The 27,951-nt window shown below is 42.8% G+C and overlaps 1 protein-coding gene across 4 annotated transcripts in view; it reads right to left on the reverse strand.

The window, feature by feature from the left end:
* The window catches only part of FBXO25 (F-box protein 25), an 88,822-nt gene extending 69,607 nt beyond the window's left edge, over nt 1-19,215 (reverse strand). For all 4 annotated transcript variants that reach the window (XM_012458695.3, XM_012458692.3, XM_012458694.3 and 1 more), the window contains exons 1-2: nt 19,048-19,215; nt 13,125-13,265 (exon numbers count right to left, since the gene is read on the reverse strand). In XM_012458695.3, the coding sequence (XP_012314118.1) occupies nt 13,125-13,258 (134 nt within the window). In that variant the 5' untranslated portion in view covers nt 13,259-13,265; nt 19,048-19,215. The remainder of the gene's footprint in view (nt 1-13,124; nt 13,266-19,047) is intronic.
* Between the last annotated feature and the right edge of the window lie 8,736 nt (nt 19,216-27,951).

The raw sequence follows: 27,951 nt of genomic DNA on the forward strand, positions 1-27,951 counted from the left end.
AAAGCTTTTCACATGTGAGTCCTACAACTGTAAACCAGAACCCTTTCATATGTGATTCCTGAAACAGTAAACCAAAACCTTTTCATATGTGAGCCCTAAAACTGTAAACCGGAACCCTTTCACATGTGATTCCTGAAACTGTAAACCAAAATCTTTTCACATGTGAGTCCTAAAACTACAAACCTAAGGTTCTTCCACGTGTAACATCTAAAGTATAAGCCTATATAAAGGCTGAACCTCCCTTTGTTAAACGAGCTTGGCTGTTAGGCAACTATGCCACCTTGCTCCCAGCTGAATAAATTCCTTCCTCCTGTATTCAGTGTTCGAGAGATCCGTTTCCTGCAGCCCTCCTGCTACATTTTTGCTGCGTTGGCCGGGAAGCGAGTCTTGGATAGCAGACGACGGGAAAAAGTCCCTTAGGTGGTTTGCCTAGCCCTGTGGAGCATCCCTGCAGGGAGACTCCTGCTCACTGGGGTGATGTATCCTGAGAGCGCTCCTGGGCAGGTATTTGCCTGGTGGAAAAGCCTCGCCAGAGCGGAGCAAGGAGGCCCTGCAGTGTCGATCCACCCAGTGGCTGAACACTGAGGAGGAACGAACATTTGGGGAAGTCTGGACATTGAATTGGGTAAGATTGACCCTGGGAAAGTAGCCCACCTCATTTTGGGTAGAAGCATGGCCTGATCACCCACAGGTGCCAGATCGGCACTTTTGAAGGTAGCTCTCTCTGTAACCTTGGAAGCTTTTACTTATGGTTTTGAATTGGAAGGAGAGCAAGCGGATGTGTGTCTGTGTGTGTGGATGTGTGTCTGTGTCACTGAGCAATTTGTAAGAGAAGACTGAACCCCAGGAAAGTAGCCTACCCCATCTTGGGTGGAAGCGTGGCCTGATCACCCACAGGTGCCAGATCGGCACTTTTGAAGGTAGCTCTCTCTGTAACCTTGGAAGCTTTTGCTTATGGTTTTGAATTCGGAGGAGAGCAATTAGATGTGTGTCTGTGTGTGTAGATGTGTACGACTGGACTAATCAGTCATAAAAGTTATCGGGTCCATTAGGAAGGGCCTCATGTGTCGAGCAATTTATAATTAGAGACAGCCACAGAAGACTTGAGTGAAGAAGCCTCTTGGCGATTGTAAAAGGACTGAAATGAATGTAAATCGGAGAGTGCTCTGTGCTGCGTCTTGCTAGGTCGGAACGGGAACTGTTGTGAGTGAACTAACACTCTCCTAACTGTGGGAATTGTTTCTTCGAAGTGTTAATATGGGTCACTCCCATAGCAAGCCCACCCCTTTAGAAACCATGCTGAAAAATTTCAAGAAGGGATTTAGTGGGAATTATAAAGTAACTATGACACCAGAAAAATTAAGGGTTTTATGTAGGGAAGATTGGCCAGCACTTAGGGTAGGTTGGCCCCGAGAGAAGACCCTAGACAGGTTCCTGTTTCCAAAGTAAGGCATGAGGCTATATATGGCGAGCTAGAACACCTCGATCAATTTCCATACATAGACTCATGGTTGCAGTTAGTGTTAAACCCTCCAAAGTGGCTAAGAGAACAGGCAGCAACTGTTTTAGTAGCCAAGGGACAGACTGCTAGAAACCACCATCCCCCTCGCTGCCAAGAAACGCGGAATCTCAAGGTCTGGGCAGATTCAGTGGCAGAGACAACTCCCAAGGTTTTGGTTAACCCAGCAGCAGAAGAGTTTTTGTCAATAATGCCTCCTCCTCCCCCTCAAGGACTCCTTGCCCCTGGGCCGGAGGCCTCGACATCCCCACCAGAGCTGCACACCCCTAAAATCCTCCAGAGCAAACAAAAGAGAATGTGGAAAAACTGCCCATTGCTGCCTGCTTCCCAGAGGGAACTCCCCCTCTGGCAGCTCAGATGCCTTTGAGAGAGCAGAGGTACACGGGAGTGGACAAGGACGGCCACATGCTAGAAAGGCGTGTTTTCACGTACCTGGCGTTCACCTCGGCTGATCTTATCAATTGGAAAAATAACAACCCGTCTTATACCGAGAAACCCCAAGCTCTCACTGATCTACTGCAAACTATTATCCAGACTCATAAGCCCATTTGGGCTGATTGTCATCAGCTGCTTATGCATCTTTTTAACAGAGACGAAATGTGCAGAATACTCCAAGTCACTTCTGATTGGCTGGGGGACCATTTTCCTGCAGATTACCAGAACCCCCAAGAGTATGTCAGGGTCTAGTTACTGGGAACTGACCCCCCAGTGGGATCCGAACACCCTGGACGGCATGCAAAGGCTAATCCGGTACAGAGAAGGCTTGCTGGAAGGATTTAAAGAAAAAAAAAAAAAGGGGGGGCCCAGAGAGTTACAAACATTAATAAAGTCTCTGAGGTTCTTCAAGGAAAAGAGGAAAGCCCTACCCAATTCTATGAAAGACTGTGTGAAGCTTACCGCATGTACACTCCTTTTGATCCGGAGAGCCGGGAAAATCAGCACATGATAAATATGGCATTAGTCAGTCAGTGTGCAGAAGACATTAGACAAAAATTGCAGAAACAGGCAGGATTTGCATGGTGTTTGTAAACTGAGAAACAGTGAGCCAGAGGGAAAGTCATAAAGAAATGGAGCGCCAGGCTCGGTGAAATGCTGACTTGATAGCTGCCGCTATTAAAAGAGCGCCCCCAAGAGGGCGGGAAAAGGGGGGTTCCTGGAAAGCCCCACAGTCTGCTCGACCACGCCTGCAACTCGATCAGTGTGCATTTTGTTGAGAAATAGGACAAAAAAAAATGTCCACAGTTAACTGAGGAACAGGACGATCCTAAGCAGGAGGATCCAAATGGGCATGAAGGGGCTCTGTTCAATCTAATGGAAGGGCCACTGGACTAAAAGAGAGGGGGGCTGGACTCATATGCCCCCAAAGAGCCCATGGTGCGGACGACAGCCCTGTAACCCCCCATCGAAAGGAACAAGGCCGGTGTTATTAAATCTATTAAGGTATTAAGAGAACAGACTTTCTTGTACTTAATGAATTGCCCCTGCCCTCCTTCTCCGGCAAAACCTGTTGTGCAAATCGGAGGCCACTATCCCATTCAACAAGAGACTACCAGCAGCTAAAACTGCCTCAGTCGGGGGTCATCCAGGCTCTCACTGTCCCTTGGGAAGGAGGGTGGACCCTTCCTAGCCAGAAGCAGAGGACTGATATCATCGCCCAGGCCAGTGCAGGGTTTGCGTGGCTTTGCACCCAACTTACACACGCAGTTGGGATTATTGCCAGCAGCGGAGAGTTGGTTCACTTAATTGGACTTAAAAAATACCTCCTTAGCATTGGACTGGCCTTGGAGGGTCAAAAACTATTTGCATTTCAATGGGAGAAACCCAGAAGCAGGTGTAACCACTCAATACACCTGGACCCAGCTTCCTAGGGGCTCAGAAACTCTCTCATCATTGTTGGGAAGGCATCAGCCTATGACCATCCCCCAGAAGCTTCTTGCTTGCATGCTGCCCCCGTATGCTGATAACCTTCTATTGGGACACCCTACGGCAGTCGGGTATGCAAACAAATGCCTTACTTTGGCACCTGGAGGACTGTGAGTACAAAGTGTCTAAAAGGAAAGCCCTGATTTGCCAAAAATCAAATGCAATATCTGAGGCTCGCCATCTGGAAGGGGGAACGCAGCCTAGAAGCAGAGAGGAAGCAAGCCGCTTGCAAAGTAACAGAACCTGAGACTAAAAAGCAGGTGAGAGAGCGCCTGTGGGTTTTGTAAATTGTGGACTTCCAAACTTTGCAGTACTGGCCAAACCCTTACACAAAGTGACAAAGGGGGGAGGGGAAAAGACAACACACCCTTTGAATGGGGCAGAAGCTAAAAGTGAAACTTCTGTTGGCCCTGGCTTTGGGGTTAGCCAATTTTAACACAGCCTTTTCATGCTGTCAAAAGGGAAAAAAAAGGAAGAAGAAAAATGGCAATCAAAGATTCTAGCCTCAACTCCAGGTAGAATTTACTGAAATGTCCAAGTGTGGGGAACATAAGTATTTGTTGGTCCTGGTGTGCACATACTCTGGGTGGGACTGAAAGGGCCTCTGAAGTAATCTGTGTGCTGCTTTGAGATCTTATCCCTAGGTTCGGACAGCCACTACGCATCAGATCAGACTACAGACCAGCATTTGTGAAGGATTTAGTCCAGAAAACAGCAATGGCCTTGGGTATCACCTGGAAACTGCATGCTGCCTACCGACCTCAGAGTTCCAGAAAAGTGGAAAAATGAATCGGACCATCAAAAACAGCTTAGGGAAAGTGTGTCGGGAAACAAGATTAAAGTGGGTGCAGGCACTTCCCTTGGTGTTATTCAAAATTAGAGGCACCCCCTTTAGGAAAAACAGGATATTCCCCTATGAAGTCTTATACCATGGGTCCCTCCCCTACTCTGGGCACTCCTAGGAACTACTCGGGAGTGGGGAGAGATTGAGTTAGGATGCTAGTTACTGGTCCTAGAGAGAATCGCTTAGGATACTTCAACCTGAGTAAATTATTTATTCTGTAAGCCTTTTTCTCCCCAGTTCACCCCTTCTCACTAGGTAATCATGTGTGGATAAAGGACAGGAGTACAGTCCCTCTAAAGCCACAATGGAAAGGACCTCAGACCTGATCTGAGGAAGAAGAAGGTAGAGGAAATCCCAGCCTGAATCCACCACAGTCATGTAAAAAACCAGCAACACCTGAGACTTGGACCAAGGCAAGGACTGCAGAATCACCTTAAAAAGGACAACAAGCCTTGCTCCAGCCACATCCTGGAAGCTGACTGGTCCATGCACGGCCGAAGGATGAGGAAATTCATCGCGGGACTTGTTCTTTTTAATATTTGGACTTGTACAGTAGGAACATAACTAATTTTAAAGAATGCCCTCAGTATGTACACCAGGTAGGGCGTAAAAGTTACTGCCATTCTTTTGTCCTACAGTTCTTATAAATGTACAGGGACACAGAAGGGAACCTGTTTATATAATGGTACTCAATATAAGGTGTGTAATCCATGAGATGGACAGGTAGCCGTGTCATAGGCATCATTAAGCCCTCATTCTTCCTATTATCTGTTAAGACAGCTGGGCTGTTAATGTATTCAGTCTACTCCGCTAGAGAGAAAAAGAAACCTAAAGACAGGAGAATGGACAGATAATAAGTGGCCCCCGGAGAGAACTATTAAGTATTATGGGCCGGCCACATGGGCAGAGGATGGCTCATGGGGATACCAGACCCCTATTTACATGCTCAACCGGATCATCCGGTTGCAGGCTGTTTTGAAAATACACACTAATGAAACAGGCAAAGCTCTGTCCCTTTTAGCCCAACAACAACAACAACAACAACAACAAAACTCAAATGAGAAACGTAATTTACCTGAACCGGCTGGCTCTAGATTATTTGCTAGCAGCCGAAGGAGGAGTCTGTGGAAAATTCAATCTAACCAACTGCTGTCTGCACATAGATGACCAGGGGCAAGCAGTGGAAGGTATTGTGCGAGACATGACCAACCTAGCACATGTACCTGTACAGGTATGGCACGGATTTAACCCTGAGTCCTTATTCAGAGGTTGGTTCTCATCCTTGGGAGGATTCAAAACCCTCATCATAAGTGTTATAATAATAATAGGTGTTTGTTTGTTGCTCCCTAGTCTACTCCCCTTGTTCCTTCAGATGATTAGGGGCTTCATCACTACTGCAGTTAGCCAAAAATGACATCACAAGCATATTATATGAAACATTATCAGTTTCTTCAGAAAATCTGGAAAGTGAGAATGAAAGTGAGACCTCTCACTGATATTACAAAATGGTGAGGATCTCAAAGCGGGGGAAAGAAGAGGGAGACCCAGGCTTCTCAGATCAACTTCCCCTTTGACTATCATGCTGCATTTCAATAGAAGAAAAGGTTGACTGACTGGCGCCTCCGGTTTTACCTGCCTATAGGTGACAGGCTAGGCCTTAGGGAAACTCTGCAGAAGGCACTATTTTTACTTAAAACAAGATCAAACCAGAAACGTTTTCACAGGTGAGTCCTACAACTATAAATTGGAACCTTTTCATATGTGATTCCTGAAACTATAAAGCAAAACCTTTTCACATATGAGTCCTAAAACTATGAACCTAAGATTCTTCCACGTATAACATCTAAAGTATAAGCCTATATAAAGGCTGAACCTCCCTTTGTTAAACAAGCTTGGCTGTTAGGCAACTATGCCACCTTGCTCCTCTAGCTGAATAAATTCCTTTCTCCCGTATTCGGTGTCCGAGAGATCCGTTTCCTGCGGCTGCTCCTGCTACATCCCAAAGTGCTGGGATTACAAGTGTGAGCCACCACACCCAGCCGTTGCTCTGCCTTTCTAATGGTGACTTTAGATATGAAGTTTTTAATTCAGAAAAATTCAGTTTATCTTTTTTTTCATTCACAGTTTGTGGTTTTTTGTGTGGTAAGCAATCTACCTACTCTACATTGTGAAAATATTGTTTTCTTCTTAAAACTTTACAGTTTCAGCTTTTACAATTCATTCTACAATCCATGTAAAATTAATGCTATGTCCACAGTAGGAATTACTAGTAGAGATTCATTTTCTCTCACGTTTGTCCAGTTGAAAAATCTTTCCCTTCCCAATTGAATGATGTTCATTGAAAAAACTTTGCTTTTTCTCATTTTTGCATTGTGTAACCTTGTACTTTGTAAATTAACTATTCTTATTATCTTCTCAATGCTTTATAAATGTAAACAGGGGAAATGTAATTTCTTTTAAAAGAGTTCTCTTACTTAAAGAAATAAGCCGGGCGCAGTGGCTCACATCTGTAATCCCAGCACTTTGGGAGAGCAAAGCGGGTGGATCACGAGATCAAGAGATAGATCATCCTGGCCAATATGGTGAAACCCTATCTCTACTAAAAATACACAAATGAGCCGGGAGTGGTGGCAGGCGCCTGTAGTACCAGCTACTCAGCTGAGTCCTCCAGGAGAACCTCTTGACCCAGAGAGGTGGAGCTTGCAGTGAGCCGAGATGGAGCCTCTGCACTCCAGCTTGGGCAACAGAATAAGGCTCTGTCTAAAAAAAAAAAAAAAAAGAAATAAAATGACGAATGTTTTTCGCCTGTCAAACTGATACAGATCAAAACTAGGTAAAGTAATTATAAAGACAAGGTTGCTGTAAACATCTTGTGCATTGCCCCCAAAAAGCAGATGGCATGGGAGCTGACAGCCCCTTTAGATGAAGACATACATGCAGCCTACACAAGGCACTCATATGCATTTCAGCCATTATCCCCTCATGAAACCCTCCCCTTGTGCAGTGTATAACCTGCACTGACACACACACATCTTGGGTGAAGTATGAAGTAAAGGGAATTTGTATATACTACTGTTCAGAGTATAAACTGGTACAAAGTTGTGGAAGGTAATGTGGCAATACTAGAATTTTAAATATACAATTCTATTAGGAACTTAGACTTCATAAATATTCACACAAGTATGCAAAGAGATACTCACAGATGACCCATGCTACTCCGTTAGAAATAATGAAATGTGGGAAACCCTCACCCTTCTTACTGCACCGTACACATTCCATGTGTCAGTTCCACCTGCAGAACACACCCAGGATTTGAGCCCTTCCTCACTGACCACCTCCTTCCTCTCCAAGCCATGATCATTTCCCATGTGGGTTAACCCAGGCCTCTTAAGAACTGGTCCACTTGCTTTGTCCTGCCTTTTGGAAATCTGTTTTTAACACAATAGCCACAATACTCCTATTAAAGCATAGGTCTGACCAAATCACTCCTCTGCTCAAAACCCTGACTCCCCACTTCACTCAGAAAAGCCCAAGTCCTTACTATGACAAAAGTATTTCACAGCTGGGACCCAGTCAGGCTGCAATCTAGTCTCCTACTGGCCCCGCTTCTGGGCTCCCCTCACCCATGCTGGAACCCTGCTGTCCCTGAATATGCTAGATGTACTCCTGCCTTGAGGCTTTTGCACTTTTTCTTTCCCTGCCAGGGGGGCCCTGCCCTCAGACATCCATTCATCGTGCTCTCATTGCCTAAGGTTTCCTTCCACAGATGCTTTTTTAGAGGCCACTCTCTGTAGATCTTCCTCTAACATCACCCATCCTTAGCATTTCTTACCTCCCACATATGATCACACTTACTACACTATGGAACTCATCTTGTCTATTGCCTGTCTGTTTCACCAGAATGCAAGCTCCATCAGACCTGGGTTTTCATATGCTGTATCCTGACATCATAGCACATAGTAAATGCTTAATACATTGTGGACTAAATAGGTGTAACAGTATGTGTAATAACAAGACCAAAGACATCTCTAAGTCTGGCTCCTGGGTAGAATTCATCTATCCAACAAAGCGGTAGAGGTAGGACCCTGGACCATTCCATTTCCAAGGAAATCCTTTCTGGAGGGGTGGGGGAAGCTGTGTCCTTCCCATCATGAGCAGAGAAAAGCCCCTACCACTCATGTAGGAAAAATCCCTACAACTCTACCCCTGGGGATAATCAACAGGCAAAGGACACACTTACTGTTCCCTGTGAGATAATTAATGAAAAAAGAGCCTCTGTTCAGAACATCTCAGTTCTGGAAAAAAAATAAAGATTCAGAATAAAGTTAATAAAGATGAAAATTTTAATCCACTTAAGGTTCTGAGAAAAAGTCTGATGGCTCGGGATTTCCTGGGGAAACAAGAGATGTGGATGTTTTGAAAAGATGGGGAAGGAGGTGTGTAGGGAGCCAGAAGTCCGAGTAGAGTGAAGGAGGTTTAAAATATTGATAACATAAAGAGCATTAGAGCAAGCCAACCAAACAAACACAGTGGGACTATGGGCTGCATGGGGGCCCTATGGGCACACAGCAGATGACCAAGAAACATCAGTTTGTGGACTGAGAGAAAGAATAAATGAGTGAGCAAGTGAAAAGAACAAACAAATGAGTGGGTGAACAAGGAGGAGCAAGCAATAGAGAATGAATTCAGGAGAAAAAGAGTGAGTGAGCGGGTGATGTCCCCACTGTGTTCTCTGGTATCAATCTTCCTTCTTACATTTCTTAGCTGCTCTTATGTTGGTTCATTTAGGGTTGGGAATATGCCATTTGAGTGTGTTTTTAAAAAAAAACAACTGGGATGGACTTTAGGGTATTGGCAAGAGTGTTAGTGAAACAATGGACCATGGAATATAAGCTGGACAAAAGAAGACATGAAAAATAGAGGGTTGACAGGATAGAAAAAAATAAGTAAACAGTTGAGGTGGTAGCCAGGAAATATGGAAGATGGAAAGATTATGCTTAAGGACTGAGATGCCCGAATTCATGGTTTTAGACCATGGGAGTGGGTGGCTGAGACAAAGAAGAGGAGAAGAGGGAAGGAGAGCCTAGGAACAACGAGGACAGTACCAAGGCCAGAGGCTCTAAGTCCCACAGGTGGACACTGAAACCACCAGGCAACAGCAGGGATTGGGGTGGAGAAAATGACCGTGATTCTCTACAGACTCTAACATCTGGTGAGCATGACCATGCAGGAGGTGACTGAGCAGAACAGGATCTGAGCTAGAAAAGGGGAACTTCACTCTTCATGTTCTATGCTTCAGGACTGCATAAACTTTTTGTTGTTGTCCATTCATAATGAGCATATGCTGCTTTATAATTAACAAAACCCACATATCTGGACGAGAGATAATATTAATGTCAGAGACAAGAGTTTACAATACAGGAAAATCATTAATTTAAGAAGCACTAACAACAAATACTGCTCGAAATAGTGCTGAGTCTGACACTGAAACTAATTTTCTTTTTCTTCCCAGTCACTAAATGAAAGACTATAAGGAAGGCCATCTGGATTTTTGCTGAAAACTGTAACAATATTCTAAAGATCCTAAGGGGAAAATGTCAATGTGCTAAAAAGGATATGTACTGAAATAAACGGATACAGGATGTCTCCTCACCTAGGTACGGTGACTTTTTATTTCAAGGGCCAGAAGGATCCCCTGAATTCTCTATCCCTCATGGTAACCAGAGACAATTTTCATATTCTTATAAGGGAACCAAAAATGCAGCTTTTATCTTGTTTCCTTGGGGTGATATACAATTTAAAAATGCTTTTTATAGAATTCCATTATCTTGGGATATCCTGGGAACTATTAGAGTTGAAGATAATTTTGGTAGAGCCTTAAATTTATTATGGCCGCCACTGCTAAGCCCACTGAGAACCAAATTACCAAAACAACTGTCAGGACATTCAAATTTGATAGAAAATATTATGTTTTATGAGGTATAAAAAGAATGCAATAAAAAAGATTTAGTAAATTCAATGCAAAGGAAAGTCCCCAGAAGCATCTCTGTCAAGACTGAGCTGAATGCGTTACGTTTGACTACATACACCGTTGTCAAATGTCAACCTCACAAAACACAAGGAGCAACTTCTTACATATCCTCAACAGTGCCTATAGTTACACTGAAATAACTATAGGCAATTAAAGTGCCCATAATAACACCGAAATCTGATGGAAAAAGTTAGAAATTCTTAAAGATATGTAGTAGACACCCTTCTTCAATATATTTCCTTTATGGAAATCATACAATTTCTGTCATCAGACATAAAACTGAGTGGCAGCAACACTATGCTGGAGAGAAGACCCAGCCAGATTATTTACTTACTCCATTTCCCCAGCTGACCCTCAGAGTCCTTCTCAGGGCCACTCTTTTGGCTTGTCCACTCAATCTGTCACTCACTCTTTTTCTGATCCTGACCCTCTGTCCAGCTGTACAGACATCACCATAGGCAGCACTCAACATTTCTCACCTGTCTACTGAAACCCTTAGCTAGCTGTCCTCTCTTCAATCTGGACTCCAGCCAACCTACCTTCTATTCTGAATCAACAGCCTAATAAAAGGCTTCCTAAGGTTGGGTTCAAGATGAATTCTCTGTCCATCAAACTATGCTTAAACTTCAGTAATATCATGAATGTTGCTTGAAAGAGCAGCTTAATCAAGGATTCAGAGTATGAACTGGCAGGCTGCCCCAGATTAACTATGTTGAATTGCTTAATTTCTTACCTATGTTCTCTAAACTTTTAATACCAGAAAGAGTTGAAAAGTAAGCAGAAGGATACTAAAGGCCTTCTGTTTTCATGCACATTCACAAAAAAGAAAATTAACAAAGTTATGTAGAATCTTGATTACCTAAATTATTTTTACTACAGTTCTTTTTCTAAATTTAGAAAGCCTACCTTAAATCAATGAATTGTGAGTATTACGTTTCTCAAAGACATGTGGTAAAAAGAGAAGGCCATTTATATAGTGATTTAAAATGGTGGTTACATATTGTCGCATCTTTTTAAAATCAATTTTAGGTTCAAAGTTAATGGCTTTTCCTTCCAGAGAAAGGATATATTAAACATCTGCTGCTGTTTCAGATCACCAACAGCCTCTACCATAGGTTTGAATTTGCATTTTGGCAGGAACGGACAGAAGTCAAAGGAAGATGAACAAAATAGCAGAATAGTAAAGAGGGGATCCCAGTATGGCAAAGCAACTAGGTGGGGTAAAGGGTGGTGCTGACTTGACTCACTGTGCTCCACAGGGGATAGCCAGGGTTGTCCACATTAAACCATTTTGTGCAGGGATGCTTGTATTAGCAGCCACTGGTTCAAAGGGGTGGATGTGTAGGTAAGTTTGGGGGAAGGGGAAAGAGAGACAGGGAGCTATGCAAAGAAAAAAAATTTCGACTGTATTCTCTAATTCTATGTCTGTGGAGAAAAAATAATAATTCTCAGACATTTAAAATGTGTTTGAGATGATGGGTAAAAGAATACATGAGGAAAAAAAAAACAAATTCACATAAATTCCTTACTGCAGATGCAGCAGTAACACCGTACTTCAAGCATTACAGCTTTTTAAAACTGTAACATATTTCCCTATCCTAAAATCCACATTTAATAGTGACTATTGGGAGTAAATGTGAGACACTTAACATTTCTAGATATGGTCAACCATCTTTAAATGTAAAAAATTTGCTATAAAAATTATAATAATGAACTAGAAAATTCATAATGTATAACACTATGCAATACCAACAGCATAATTATAAGCCTTAAATACGTTTTACAGGTATCGACATTAAATAAATCTTATAGTGGCAAAGAACTGCCACAATATAAGTTTAACAATTATTATGAGTTATCCTCACTACAACTAAAAATAGAAAATTAATTTCTGCTTCAAAGACTGCAAAAATCAGTCTGTGGTCTAAAGTTACTAAACTTCTGTCAGAAAAACATATGGCCCATCAAACACACAGTTGATAATTACACAAATGTAAAATAATATACAATAAATGACTAGACCCATGACATTCCAGAGATGGCCACCTCAAAACCTTCCTAGCCCTCCACATTCTCAAACGCTACTGTGGTAGACACTGCAGTCATCATATGATAGCCACCTTCCCTGCTTCTGTGCTCATGCAGTCTCTCGTTTTTATCTAGACACATGGCTAAACCCCAGCCTCCCTTGCACTAGTGCTCTAGCCAACAAGGTGTGGGCAACGTGATGCATGTTAACTTTCGGGCTGTGCCACTGAAGCACAGGTTGTGTCTCACCAACCCCACCTACCCTTCAGCCTGGAGCGCAAATGTGGCAGTTAATACACCCTTTTGGGCCACACAGATAAGGCTACACTCTCAGGATGGCAGAGCAACAAGACAGATTGTGCTTGGCCTCTTGACAGTGTTACCAGCAAACTCATCATGCCAACTCAGGCTTTCAAGGGAAAAAACCTGATTTGCCTTGTATAAGCCACTATCACTACATCTCTGACATATGCCACCGAACCTGTGTATTTTAATTTCTTCAGGTTCCTCAGCTATAATGTGGGGTCAATAATAATACCTCTCTCTCACATTACTGCGAGGATTAAATGTTTTAAATTAAAAAAAAGAAAAAAGCATCTATGTATGGCTATTAGGCAATCTACTAGCCTCATTTTTCAGCTAAATAAATTGTTTCTTCACACCAGCCTTCTGGGTGGGCAAGTCTCAAAAGTTATGGAGCTTTGCAGGGACTTGAAAAATAGATAAGGCCATATATGCTAAACTGGCTAATGACACGGTTCTGCTCAGCTGTAACTTACATGCTGTGACTGATGTTACAACGGTTATTCTCTCTTTCAAGTTTCTGACTACAGGATTCACATCTCTTCCAGCCATCTTCTGTTTTAATCCAACTCCATCCAGGAGATCTCCAGTCCTGACCCAAAAATGGCATAGTTCTCCTGTTAAAAAGTTAATTTATGTTAAAAAGCATATATAATTCACAAAAGTTTTTCACTTAGAACATTTATTCATTCATTTTAAAAATTAAAGTTCTTAACATTTAAAAATCTGCTCATTACTTCAATGTTGGCTGGACATTAGTGATAAATAGCAACAATAACATAGTACTTTGGTTGTACTAAAGTGATAAAGTGGAGTAAGTACAGGTGGTATTACTGGCCCAGTACTGCATATGTCGTGAAAGGTTTGCCAGAGGTGACATCCAAGCTCATACCTGAAAAACAAGCAGGAGTCAGGGAGCGTGGAATAGGGAATATTATCCCAAATAAGTATTCTCTCTTTGCCACAAGTTAGGAGAAACCAAAAATGAAATGTATTCATGTTCAGCAACTCTAAGTAGTTCAATTTGGTTGAAGTTTAGAACAGATAAGAGGGAGTGGGCCAGAATTAAGGACAGAGAAGTCATTTAAGGCCAGATCAGGTAAGAGAAGCTGGACGTTATTCTGAGTGAAATGAGGGTTCAAACAAGGGATGTAAGCTGGTAAGTGACTCAATTAGATTTGTGGTTTACAAAGAACTGTGTATCACACCGGGAGAACGGATGGGGTGAGGGTCACCTGGAAGAAAGGAGTTAGGACTGGAGGCTTCTGAATGTTGGCCTTTAAAGGGTGAGAGCGTAAAGGGGAAAAAGAAACAGAAAAGCAGAGACTGTAGAAACATTTAGGAGAACAGCACAGGAAGACTGGCTGGAAACGTTAGGAGGAAATCAAGGAAGTTATCTAGATTTTGTTTTGTAGTCACTGGTTCTGGGATAATGCACATAGAAGGAACAGCAGGGTTTATTAGGAGAGGTGAGATAACGGAAGTTAATTTCAGCTTTGGACATGCCTGTTCAGTTTGAAATACCAGACTCCAGGTATAAAAATTATGACTTAAAAAATGATGCAACTACATGATTAACTTCACAAAGTTCACAATTTGATGAGAGACCTGGAATGCTAGTTCTTCCCATTGACCTGATTTCTGCTCCTCTTGATGAGTGGTTTTTAACTACTGCTGTGCATTAACATCACAGGAAGCTTTTTAAAATGCAAGTGCTTAGTCCCATCTTAGTTCAGTTAAATATGAATATCTGGGGGTGAAAACTAAGTTTAATTAGTTTTTAAAGGTCCACAGGTGATTCTCATGCACAGTGAGACTATGCATGAGGCTAAGAACTGCCTCAGATGTTCACATTGCTGATTCAAAATGTCACATCCCAGAAAGGCCCTGTCCAAACAGTGCTGTTCTGCTGCTCAACCCCACCCCTACCAGTCTATGCCATTATCTAGTGCCTTCATAGCTGTAAGGGCTGTCTGAAATGATCAGTGTGTTTATCATGTTTTCCTCCAAGAGAATGCTATGCCTTGGTCAGCTCTGTATTCTACTACCTTGAACAATGCCAGGAATATAACAGGAGCTCAATAAATATTTACTGAATGAATAAATAAATATATAGATCCATGGTTCAGAACAGAGTTAAGCTGGAGAGAAATAAAGAAAAATCATGAGCATTTAGATACTAATAGCCACACAAATAATGTAACAGAATATGTAGAGAGGGAAATCAAGAGAGCCAAGAAAAAACCCTAAGAAACATCACCATTTAAGGGACCAGCAGATGAAGATGAGCCAAGAAGAAAAACTGAAAAGAAGTGCCAAAGAGGTAGAGGCAGAAGTAGGAAGTCAGGAGAAACGTGTATTTCAAGAAAGAAATAATCAACAAAGACGAAAATGTTATAAAAAAGCCAAGCATGGCAAGAGTTGAAAATATACATTGAATTTAGCTACAGAAAGGTAGCTGAATTACTCAAGCAAGAGTGGTTTCTGTAATGTGTTACTCTAATTTCATGTCCAAAACAGACTTAAAAGAGTATTTCATAATGTAGAATATTTTTATCATAAAGAATAATGTAAAATATTTACATCATGGAGAATAAATGAGAGATGAACATCTCCAATACCACCTCCCAACTATATTTAGTATAATTAACAAAATCAAGCTATTAAATGGGCACTTACACAATCCTAGAAGAGACCAAAAAAAAAGGTAAGGAAATTACACTGACTTCAACAATATTCCTGGATCAACCACAGATGGTTAATTCCTGATGGTGTAGGAAATGTATAATGAAGTAATCTTTACATAAAGAGAATCTGAAAACCTTACTAAACTGACTTAGAGTCAGAACATATCTTTTTCAGTCACATAATGATTAAATTCTTGCTTTAGAAAATACTTTAAATATTCCTTAAATTTCAGCACGATTTTGATACCTTGTCTCAACAGACCTCCTTCACAACTACTGAACATCCTGAAATGCAAAACTCACTGCCCATGTTAAGTAAATCTAGAGTTATCTAAGACTGTCTCTAATAGCATACAGTTGATTTTATGATCTTCAAGAACATTCCCACCAAAGGTGGCAGAGACCATGAAGTGGCAGATGACTGTTTGAAGTGGCACCTTGAGTCTCATAAAACACATACAACTGAAAAATAGCTGCTAGGAACATCTCGGATAACTGTCAAATTATCTCTCAGTATCAACCTGAAACTGTGAATTCAGAAATCTATGTTTTAGAAAAGATCAAGTGGATAATCCTGAAAAATATTGCTAACAAATCAAATACAGGATTACTTCAATGATAAACACTTGAGCACCAACTAAATGTTATTATGCTAGGTGTTCCTGCCCTCAAGAGTGTGTGATTTAGCTAAGGAACTAAAAAAGAACAACAGCAACACACACACACAAATTCTATACATATGTAATATAATAAAGTATGTTACGTGTAGATATGTGTGTGCATGTATACATACATATACATATGTACAGTTTTGTAACTTGTAAAGAGAGAATAACCAAAATAAATTTGAGCAGAAAACAAATCAGCTGGGAAAGCTCTGAGGAGAAACTAGGACTTGATCTTGGCCCTAACACATGGTTAGATCTTAAATGAACGGAGTGGCATGGGCAAAAAATATCAATTACAGGAATGGTGGGTGAATAAGTATGAAGGTCAGAAAGTATGTGACAATTTGAGAAAAATAAGCAGAAAAGGTTGGATAAAATGGAGAAAGTTTACGGGAGGATTGGTACATACGTTGGAAAAGTGACTAGAAGCCAGATCATAGAAGAATATCAAAGGTGTTTAGACTTTATTCTTTAAGTAATTAAAAGTTTTTCAGCAATAGATCAGTGTGAGCAGTGTTGTTTTGGAATAATAATTTTCTAGGGCTTGTAGGATAGATCAAATGAAAAACATGGAGACAGAAAAAAACAACTAGGCAACAAACATTTTGCCAACAGAACCTTAACTAGATGACTGTCTAATGTACACCCTGGTATCCTCAGCTAACAAAATATTTTAAAACTTGATGAGACACAAACATTGTACTTATCTATTTAGACACTAAGCCCACTCATCATTCAATACACTTATCTTCTAGTTTCACAAACAATCCCCTTAACATTTACATAAAAAGCCTGCCTGGTGTTTCCATTAATATAACCAATTGTTTTACAACTACCTAAATTCTACAGATAAGTCATTTTAGTAACTCAATGAGAAATGAATAGTTTGGTCTGAATTTCTTAGCTGCTAAGTTTGATTTTGTAAGAGTTGAAAGGAATGAGATGCAGCTAATGAACCACGGAAATAAAAAATAGTCCACGCCCAAGGGTTTTATTTTTAACACGGAGGAAAAGATTTGTTTCTCTGAAGATGTGTGTACTTCACAGATTTGTCATGGTATGCTCTTTGGATCACAACGAAGTTTTATCTTAAAGCATAATCTATACAGTTCATGAACTAAAGCACAAACTCTGGATTAATATTTATTTAAAAATAATAAAAATAACAAAAGAAAGACAAGTTGCCATTTAAAAGGTCTGGGGTCTGGATCTCAAGTTTTCAAAAATACTCCCAATCTGAGGCATCTGAGTTTGTAGATCAGTAAACAATATTACTAAAGTTGTATAGAATGATGAAGACCCACTGCTTTTAATGGGAATTTATTTGTTCAGCTAAAAAAAATGTGAATTGCTAGAGCTGTATACACTTATTTTAATTAAAATTATCTTTGTTCTGGAAATTTGCAAATACAAAAAAACTAGAAATTACTCCTGAAAATTAGTAAATTTTTAAGAGCAAGCACTCAAAGGGTATAGCTTGTATAATTTGCAAATTTTAAGCAGATTTTATGTCAACTTATTTCAGAGAGTCTACAATGATGAACTATTTTAAATTTTCCCTTAATTTCCATTTGAAGTGGTAGGCCATGTGGGTAGGGTACATGAAGTTCACTTGTTGGTGGAAACTTTTGGCATAAGAGAATCAGAACAAAAAAAGGTCTTGCCTTCAACAAGGATATTCTTTCTTAACAATGATAATGGCAAACATTAGAGCTTACTATATAGTCTAGGCATTACTCTAAACAATCTACATATATTGTCTCATTTAATCCTCATAGTGTCTTCAAAGGTAGAAAACATTATTCTTGTTTATAAGTTTAATTATGTATTTTATAGATGAAGACACTGAGGCAAAGAGTTTAGTGGAGCTGGGATTCAAAAGGATGGAGTCTCACTCCAGGATTCATGCTCCTAACCACTATATATTTATAATAACAGTTCCTGAAAACTCTATTAAAACAGATGCCATTTAATTATAAGCTGTTTTTTTTTTTTTTTTTTTAACATTTTTTACCGTCTATTACATATCACTAATATGATCTCAAGTAATGATGGATCTAAATACAAAGGCAGTAATACAAGGAAAACAAGACAGGAAAGAAAACTCCAATCCATTTTTAAAAACCGCATGTGTTTCACCATTTGTTTCGCTCTTAAGTGTGGACAAATTTGATCCAGGAAGGACATCAAAAAATGGCAAACTGAGGGCCAAGAGTCAGAAATAAGATTTACTCTAAGAAAGACTGAGAAAATCACAGATTTCTCATGGAAAAGAAAAACATGTAAAGATGAGGAGAAAACAATATGAAAGAGTAAACGTCTTTTCTGATTAGGACCTGATGGTAAGGATTTGGAAGCGGCAAGGGACAGCTTTATAAGGGAAGAAATGGTTCTCCAGATTCTGTTTTCAAAATGAGTTTGAATAGGCCCAAGGATAGAAATGGAATCTGAGAAAAAGGTCAAACTGAGCTTACTGTGAGGGAGGGATGCAAAATTCCTGAGTGTCTGCTGTAAGAAAAATAAGCATGGGAAGGAGGAGCCAGAGTCAGAGCCACAGACCAGGAGTAGGGAAGAGTAAGAAGGTAACCAGTAGATGGGGCAGAGTGGCCTGGAGAAATGCGGGGTCACACCCGGGCAGGCTTCCACCGGCTAAGACGCAGGGACCAGGCCAGAGAGCAAACGCGGGCAGGAGGAGTCCCCGAATACCTCGTCCAGCGAGGCGGACACAAGTTCGGGCCTGCCAGAGGGCCCAGGAAGGTGGAGGCGGGAAGAGGTCGCAGATGGTGGGCAGAGGCGGCGGCTGAGGAGACGTGCGGCACCTATGGGCGGCCCCCGTGCCCACCTGACTCGCCCGCGGCTCCCAGACCCTCTACACCCGTCTGCAGCCCCCTCGACCCCACATGGCGCGCCAGCGGACCCCCGTTCCCATCTGACGCGCCCAGGGCTCGCAGTCCCCACCAGACGCGCCCGCGGCCCCCAGTCTTCACCTGACGCTCCCACCGACCCCGTCCCCACCTGACGCGCCTTCGGCAGCCTGTACCTACCTAGCGTGCCTGCGGCCCCCGTCTTCACCTGACGCACCCGCGGCCCCCAGTGCCCACCTGGAGCGCCGGTGGCCTGGGCCCGCACCTGACGGCGACGCGGTGGTTATTGCCGGAAGTGGGCCGCCGCCTCCCGGCGCGCTACAGGGAAACCCCGCCCCTGGCCCCGCTGATTGGCCAGCGTGGATTCGCGTGGCAGTGTTGCGGCAGGGTCCTGACACTCGCAGCGTGCGCTTGCGTAGTAGGCATCGCCCCTCCATCCGCGCGAGTCCCGAGTGCCAGGCGCGGAGGCGCGGGTCGGGGCTCCCGTGGGCAGGAATGGGCAGAGTCGGTGCCCGCGACCTCTGCCATCGCCCGGAGATGCAGATGAGGCCCCGAGATTTAGGCCTGCGAGGCGGGTGACGACGTCGGTCCCGCTCTTCACTGGAGTAAGCCGGCCAGGACCTTGAGGCGTTCGCGTGTCCTGAAGACGCGCGTCCCCGAGAATGGGCGTGCCCGTGAGAGCATGCGCGTGCCCGCGCCGCGCGGGTCCTACAGGAGCGTGGGCCGCCCCGCCAAGCATTTCCACTCCGCGATCATTTTTCCACCCGGCTGGGCGTCAAACCCAGGGTGCCTGCACTCCCGGGCATCACGCGCGCTCACACTCAGCATTTAGGCATTCTCTTTATAAACAGTTTCGAGTCTTGTCAGATCTTTCCAGAAGGTTGAAATTCCCTGGAGGAGCAGCACGAATTAGTTTATTGAAAAATCATGTTTGCTAATTTCCAATTAGGAAAAAAGAATGTGGGGCAGCAGGAGGGAGGGAGGCAGGCGTGGCCGAGAAGGCCAGGTGGGTCCGGGAGCCGCAGCCCCCTGCCTCAGTTTCCTCCTAGAAACATGGAGGTGGTGGTGCACTTTACAGGATTTCTATAAAAACAAATGAGTTAGCGTGTGCAAAACATTTAAAATAGCGTATGGCGTCTAGCAAGCAAATATGAGTATTAGTCTTTTCCTTGTTAAAATGTGTACATCTACATTTGGAGCACATGGAAAGAAGTGTATAGTATGGATTCATATTTTGGAAAAGTAATTTTAGAAGTTATTTCTGATGTGCCTGTTGTAATAGGGTTTCTTGACCACATGCTTTTAAATAATGTGAAGGTAAGGAGGTAGGCAATATTGCTTGCTCATCCGCAATTTAAACACCTATCTGTCCCTCCCTCCCTCCTTTTCTTCCTTTCCCTCCCTATTCCCTTCCTTCATTCCTTTCAGGGTTGCAGATTATTCCATATTATAAATTTATCAGTTTATTCGAATGTCTCTATGATGTCTGTGATGGGCTTTAGATGGTTTGCAATAGTTTGCCATTATAAATAATGCCCAGTCTCTCTGTAGTTTCGTTTGTTTTAACTTGTGGAGGCATATTTGCAAATGAATCCCTGTGATTGGGATTGTTGTGTAAACCAAAAAAGTGTCTGAGGCAGGTCTCAATCGATTTAGAGACTTATATTTCCAAAATTGTGGATGTGCCTGGGGAAGAAGAAACACCGGTTACAGTAGGGTTTATGGCTTTTGTGTTTTTTCAAAGAGGGTTTTCAGGACTTCAGTATTTAAAGGGAAAAGTGCCAGCAGGCGGGGAAGAGGGAAGAGTAGGCTGTGAGGCTTGTGGTCACGTTCTTGTGAGGCTCTGATTAGAGTAAAGCAAATCTACGTTTCACTTGTGAAAAAGGTGTGGGGGAGAGTTAGTTATGTATCTATCTCATCCTCAGTAGATCTACATTTCACATAAAGTAAGCTTTGGGGAACAAAAGGAAGGCAGTGTGTGTGTGCGTGTTTTGCCAATATTAACTTTTGCCATTGGCACAGTAAGTTTGGAGGCCTGAGATTTTATTTTTCTTTCACAGGTGGGTCAGGGTTAACTGCATATGGAGTGTTGGTATAAATTGCCAAGCCAGGAGCCCACCACACAATAGGGGACATAGTAATCTTAAATTTAGCTCAACTGGCCAGCATCCACACAATTCCTAGTGAAAGAATTCCTGGCTGGATGGTGAGGAGGTAAACTAATTGCAGAAACTCACAGAGCAAAAAAAAGAGTCCACAGAATAAGAGCAGGACTTCAGAGAGTAACCACGGAGAGATCCACAGATTAACATCAGAGCCCACAGAGTAACAGTAGGACCCACAGAGTAATAGCAGAAACCCACAGAGTAACGGCAGAGCTCACAGTGTAACAGCAGAGCCCACAGAGTAACTGCACAATTCCTCAGAGTCATAGCAGGTACTCACAGAATAACAACAGAATCCTGCAGAACAACATCAGGAACCCACAGAGTAACAGCAGGAGCCCATGAAGCAGCTCTGTCCAACTGAGGCCAGCATATTCATGGTCTTGGGTCTTATCTTTGTGTGTGCTTTGTACCAGGACTGAGCTTAGCTCTGTGCTTGTGAAGAGTAACCCACTCAATGCCCTATGGAATTTCACCACTGGAGGAGGGAGGAAAAAAACCCCAGAGGGGTAGGGAGAAACGCTTTTCTAAACACGTGGTGCAGCTGGAGCTTATGGAGCAGTTGCCCAGGTGGAAGGCTTGGCAGCGGGAAGTAGAGACCACAAGGGACGTGCCTCCTTAACCACAGAGATCTTTTGGCAATCAGTTTATTGAAAAATCATGTTTTAAAATTTTCTTTAAAGTAAGTTGAACCTGACAGTATCTAAGGAGTTGAGGAAATTTAAGCCCATTGTCGCGGCCACTGTTGAGAGCCAGAGCTCATCCTGGCAGGAAGCTGGGACAGTGCTAGTTACAGTGCTCCAGGTGCCCCTTGCCTCATAGAGGATTAGGGTGGTGGTGAGCACAGGGGCCCCACGCTTTTCGGATGCACACTACACAGTCGTCTCCTCTGACCTTCCAAATGCTGCACAGACAGGTGTAGTCCCTGACTCTCAGGACAATGTAGACTTGGTTACCTTTGGGCACAGGGGAATCCCTTCCTTCTTCCTGTTCCTGCCACTCTGAAGCATGTGGCATACGTTAAATGTGGTCTTTACACAATATGGAAAGACCACTCTGCTTTCTATGCAGTGATAATACTGCAATAAGGAAAAATGAACCAAGCCACCAAAATAAAACCCTACCACCTGATGTGGAACTGGAAGGGCAACGGAGCAGTGTCTCAGAGCTAATGCAACAGCCAGGCACTGTGACAGTGCCATGGGTACAAGGAGGAGGTGTCTCAGAGCTAACGCTCTGTGCTGACAGCAGCCAGGCACTGCGACGGTGCCATGGGTACAAGGAGGAGGTGCCTGGTTTTCAGGAGACTGCCATCTGAATAGACCCAGAGTGGCAAATACACAGTGAGAAAATGGGGCCATGACTGCTGTAATTACCTACAGAATGTTTAGGGAGACTGGGAGCAAAAACAATCCCCTTACGGAAACCAGCCCTGGAAGGTGCTGGAAGGTGTACTGGCTATGAGAGTCTGAGGTCAGCAGGCAGCTATGGTAAGACCAAAGGCAGTAGTCAATTCAGGCAAGCCGGTGTGCTTATTTATATCAGATCCCTCAGTCTTGGGTCTCCTTATCTTTTAAATAAGGCGTTAGAATAGAATTTTGAGGCTGTTCCCTCAGGCACCACACTCCTTGTGTGGGGTGTCAGAATGGGAAGGCCAACATGGAGACCACGTGGTCATTGACGTTTGAAAGTCTGTGGTTGCCAAAAAGAACCAATCTACAACAGGATTCATTCTGACCGCAGCCAGCAGGCAGCCCAGACCTGGTGTGCCACAGCTCCTCTGGGCTCTGGACCCCTCTCAGCTGAGCCTGGTAAATGCTAGCTGGTCGGCTGCAGCCCCTGAGTGGAGATTGCCTGTCCTAGCAATAGAGCAGGGTAGGGGCACAGCAGACTTGGGACCATCATCTGGATTCCTGGATGTGCAGCTTCAAGCAAGTATGTAGCCTCCTGAACCCCAGCTCTCACCTGAAAGCTGGGTTAGGCGCACACAGGAAGGCAGAGGTGGGTCCAGGGCTGGACTTGTGGTTCTTCTACCCAAACTCTGCTGCTCCCTGCTGCTCCACCATCCCTGCAAAGCTCCTCACTGACCAGGCCTGTCTCAAGAGTTCTCTCTTCCTCCTGACCTCTTGGGAACTTCAGGAACCCAGCATCTTTTAATAGGTTCAGGGGTACATGAGCAGTTTTGTTATATAGGTAAACTCATATCTTAGGGGTTTGTTGTACAGATTATTTAATCACCCAGGTACTGGCCTAGTACCCAATAGATAATCTTTCTGATCCTCTCCCTCCTCCCACCCTCCAGCCTCAATTAGGCCCCAATGTGTGTTGTTCTCCTCTATGTATCCATGTTTTCTCATAATTTAGGATATTAGGATAATGGCCTAATTCCATCTGTGTTCCTGCAGAAGACAGGATCTCGTTCTTTTTTATGGCTGCATAGTATTCCGTGGTGTACATGTACCACATTTTCTTTTTCCAGTCTATCACTGATGAACATTAGGTTAATTCCTTGTCTTTGCTATTGTGAATAGGACTTCAGTGAACATAGACATGCATGGGTCTTTATGGTAGAACAATTTATACATCTCTGGGTATATACCCAGTAACGGGATTGTTGGGTCGAATGGTAATTCTGCTTTTAGCTCTCTGAGGAATCAACATACTGCTTTCCACATGGTTGAACTAATTTACACTCCTATCGACAGTGTATAAGTGTTCCCTTTTCTCTGCAACATCACCAGCATCTGTTATTTTTTGTCTTTTTAGTAATAGCTGTTCTGACTGGAGTGAGATGGTATCTCATCGTGGTTTCAATTTGCATTTCTCTAATGATCGGTGATAATGAGCTTTTATTTTTTTTTATTTTTTATTTTTTATTATTATTATTATTTTTTATTTTTTTTTTATAGAGAAAGAGAGAGAGAGAATAGGAAGGAGAAAAAAGGAAGAGAAAGAGAGAGAGAGAATGGGGAGGAGGGAGAAGGAAAAGAAAGAGGGAGAGAGAATGGGAGTATTGCTTTCTTGCCCAGGCTAGAATGCAATTTAGTAATGGGTATTGAAAACCTCTTTTATACTGGTAATTATACTTAATGATGTAGTCAGGAAGGAATAAGGGAAGAAGATAACAAACAAACAGCCAACCAATATTTAATTTAAACCTATGAAATGCTATGCGATTACTGAGGAGTGATTTACTTCCAATTATATAGTCACCTTTGGAATAGGTGTGAGGTGGTAATGTATGTTTTGTGTATTTGAAGTGGAGAGTACTATAAATATTTATTAAGTTTACTTGTTCCGGGTCTGAGTTCAAGTTCTGAATATCCTTGTTAATTTTCTATCTCGTTGATCTATAGAATCGTTAGCTCTTCTTGTTGCATTGATCCTTTTGCCATTATGTAATGTCATTCCTCGCCTCTTTTGATCTTTGTTGCTTTAAAGTCTACTTTATCAGAGGTGAGAATTGCATCTCCTGCTTTTTGTTTATTAGTTTATTTTTACTCTCTGTTCGATTGGTAAATCTTCCTCCTTCTCGCTGAGTCTTTGTGTATTGTTTCATGTAAGATGGGCCCGGATGCAGCATACCGATGGGTTTTGGCTTTTTATCCAATTAAAATATATATAAGTTTAATACCAGCATTTGATGCTAGCTGGCTGTTTTGCCCATTAGTTGATGTGAATTTTTTATTGTGTTAAAGTTCTTTGCTTTTTGATATATTTTTGGAAAGGCTGATATTGGTTGTTCCTTTATATGTATAGTGCTTCTTTCAGAAGCTCTTGTAAAGCAGGCCTGGTGGTGGTGAACTCTCTAAGTACTTGTTTGTTCGCAAAAGATTTAATTTTTCCTTCGCACATAAAGCTTAGTTTGGCTGGATAGGAAATTCTGGGTTGAAAGTTCTTTTCTTTAAGGATGTTAAATATTGGTCCCCACTCTTTTCTGGCTTGTAGGGTTTCTGCTGAGAGATCTGCTGTAAGTCTGATAGGTTTCCCTTTATGGGTAACCTGAACTTTCTCTCTAGCTGCCCTTAGTATTTTCTCCTTCATTTCAACCCTAATAAATCTGGCAATTATGTGCCTTGGGGTTGGTCTTCTTGAAGAATATCTTTGTGGTGTTCTCTGTATCACCTGGAGTTGAATATTACCCTGCCTTGCCAGGTTGGGAAAATTTTCCTGAATGATATCCTGAAGAGTATTTTCCAACTTGGATTCATTCTCTTCATCACATTCAGGTACACCTATCAAACGTAAATTAGGTCTTTTCACATAGTCCCATATTTCCTGGAGACTTTGCTCATTCCTTTTCATCCTTTTTTCTGCATTCTTGTCTTCTCGTTTCATTTCACTGAGCTGGTCCTCGACTTCTGATATCCTTCCTTCTGCTTGATCAATTCGACTGTTTAAACTTGTGCATGCTTCGCGAAGTTCTCGTGTTGTGTTTTTCAGCTCCATCAGTTCACTTATATTCTTCTCTAAATTGTCCATTCTCATTAACATTTCGTCAAACCTTTTTTCAAGGTTCTTAGTTTCTTTGCATTGGGTTAGAATAAGTTCTTTTAATTCACAGAAGTTTCTTATCACCCACGTTTTGAAACCTGCTTCTGTTATTGGAACACCCGTGTAATCTATTAAGCCTTGTTCCGTTACTGATGAGGAATTGCAATCCCCTGTAGAGGGAGAGGCATTCTGATTTTGAGTATTCTCTACCTTTTTACGCTGGTTTCTTCCCTTCATTATATATTTGTCCGTCTGTCGTCTTTATAATTACCGACTTTCTAACTGGGTCTCTGACGTCCAACTTGTTGATTCCCTGCGCCGAAATCTGAGCAATCCACTGAGCCGGCCAAAACAGTGGTGTTAAGATTGATGGTGCTTTTCTGCCCGGGAATCTCCGGACTCTGCACCAAGAACTGGCGTGCTAAGGCACCAGCAAAACCGCCACGCCGGCCACAAGAGTCGCCCTGGCGACCCGTGGAGCTCCTCCACTGGGAATCTCGTAATCCGTGAGCAACTAATATTCGTCTGGAAGTGTGGCGTCCTCTCGTTCTTTGCGCTTTCACTGGGAGGTACGTGCCCGAGCTGCTAATCATCAGCCATCTTGGATCTCTCTCATGAGCTTTTAAAAATGTACTTGTCAGCCACATGTACATCTTCTTTTGAAAAGTGTGTGTTCATGTCCTTTGCCCACTTTTAAATGGAGTTGTTTAGTTTTTTTCTTAAGTTCTCTATCAATGCTGGATATTAGACCTTTGCCAGATACGTAGTTTGCAGATACTTGCTCCCATTCCATAGGTTACCTGTTTTCCCTGCTGATAGTTTATTTTGCTGTGCAGAAGTGCTTAAGTTTAATTGGATCCCATTTGAGAATTTTTGCTTTTGTTGCTGTTGCTTTTCATGTGTTCATCATGAAATCTTTGCCCGTTCCTGTGTCCAGAATGGCATTGCCTAGGTTGTCTTTCAGGAAATCCAACATCTTATGACTTGTTTCAGTTATTTAAATTTTAGCCCAACCCTGCTCTCTACTATCAAAAAAAAAAAAAAGAAAGAAAGAAAATCAGTTCCCCATGGAGACTGAAAGCGCTCTGAACGCTGATAAAAAGTCTTATAATTTTTGGATCCCTGAATATCTAACTCTAACTGTGGAGAAGGAATGGAAAGAGAGGTGTAACAGACAGGCTGCAGACCTAGCTGGAAATGCTCAATTCAAAGGGCACAACATTTTTTTTTTATTGCATTTTAGGTTTTGAGGTACATGTGAAGAACATGCAAGATTGTTGCATAGGTACACACATGGCAGCATGATTTGCTGCCTTCCTCCCCTTCACCTATATCTGGCACTTCTCCCCATGCTATCTCTCCCCAACTCCCCACCCCCCGCTGTCCCTCCCCTGTTTCCCCCCAACAGACCCCAGTGTGTGATGCTCCTCTCCCTGTGTCCGTGTGTTCTCATTGTTCAACACTCACCTATGAGTGAAAACATTCAGTGTTTGATTTTCTGTTCTTGTGTCAGTTTGCTGAGAATGATGGTTTCTAGGTTCATCCATGTCCCTGCAAAGGACACAAACTCATCGTTTTTGATGGCTGCATAACATTGGGCACAACTTTTGATGAAACGCCGGGAGTGGGCCAAGGCTGCAGAGTCATGTCAGATGTGGTACCAGTGTTTGCTTTTCGTGTTGGTGATTATTGCCGTGGTGACATGGCTTTTCTGTGTCTTTCTCTGTTGCCTTACATGAGATCCAAGCAATGAGATGCTCACACCAAGCAGGGATGGCAGAACTCAGATCTGGACCAAACTCCTGGCTGCAACTGTGATTTTCTTTTGCTCAAGCAACAGGTGGTTTCTGTCTCTGTTGTCATCTGAGCCTGGAATTCTTAGAGCCCTCTCCCTATGTCCACCAAATATGAGGCCACTGGTGGCCAGATGTCCAGGCAGCAGGACGTCTGGGCAGTGGCACAGCTGGCCCTCAGACAGCCTCTACTTTATTCACTCTGATCTCCTGCCCACCGTGACTGGTGGGAGGAGAGAGGGGTCTCCTTCTAAGTACCCTAATCCCATTTACAAGAGCTCCACTCCATGACCTCATCATCTCCCAAAGACCCTGTCTCCTGACACCATCACATGGGGATTAGGATTTTAACACGGGAATCTTTCAGGGGAACCAAACACTCAGACCCTGGTCATGGCCCAGGTAACCAACTGCATCGTGTCCACGGTAAGCTGAAAACCCAGCTTTTCTGAAGAAGGACAGGAGCGCAAGTAAGCCCTTATTTGTCATGTTTGATAATTTCTGTTGTGTATAGACTTCAACTGCGGCCAATATCACACTGCACATGAGACAATACTGAATGAAGAGCCCGGAAAAGGTACACTTGGTCCACTCTCCCAAGCCAATTCCAGACCGCTCCAGCACCCCCTGGG

The sequence above is a fragment of the Aotus nancymaae genome, unplaced genomic scaffold, assembly GCF_030222135.1.
Source record: "Aotus nancymaae isolate 86718 unplaced genomic scaffold, 86718_ANA_hifiasm-v0.15.2.pri h1tg000090l, whole genome shotgun sequence".
In the NCBI taxonomy this organism is placed as follows: Eukaryota; Metazoa; Chordata; class Mammalia; order Primates; family Aotidae; genus Aotus; species Aotus nancymaae.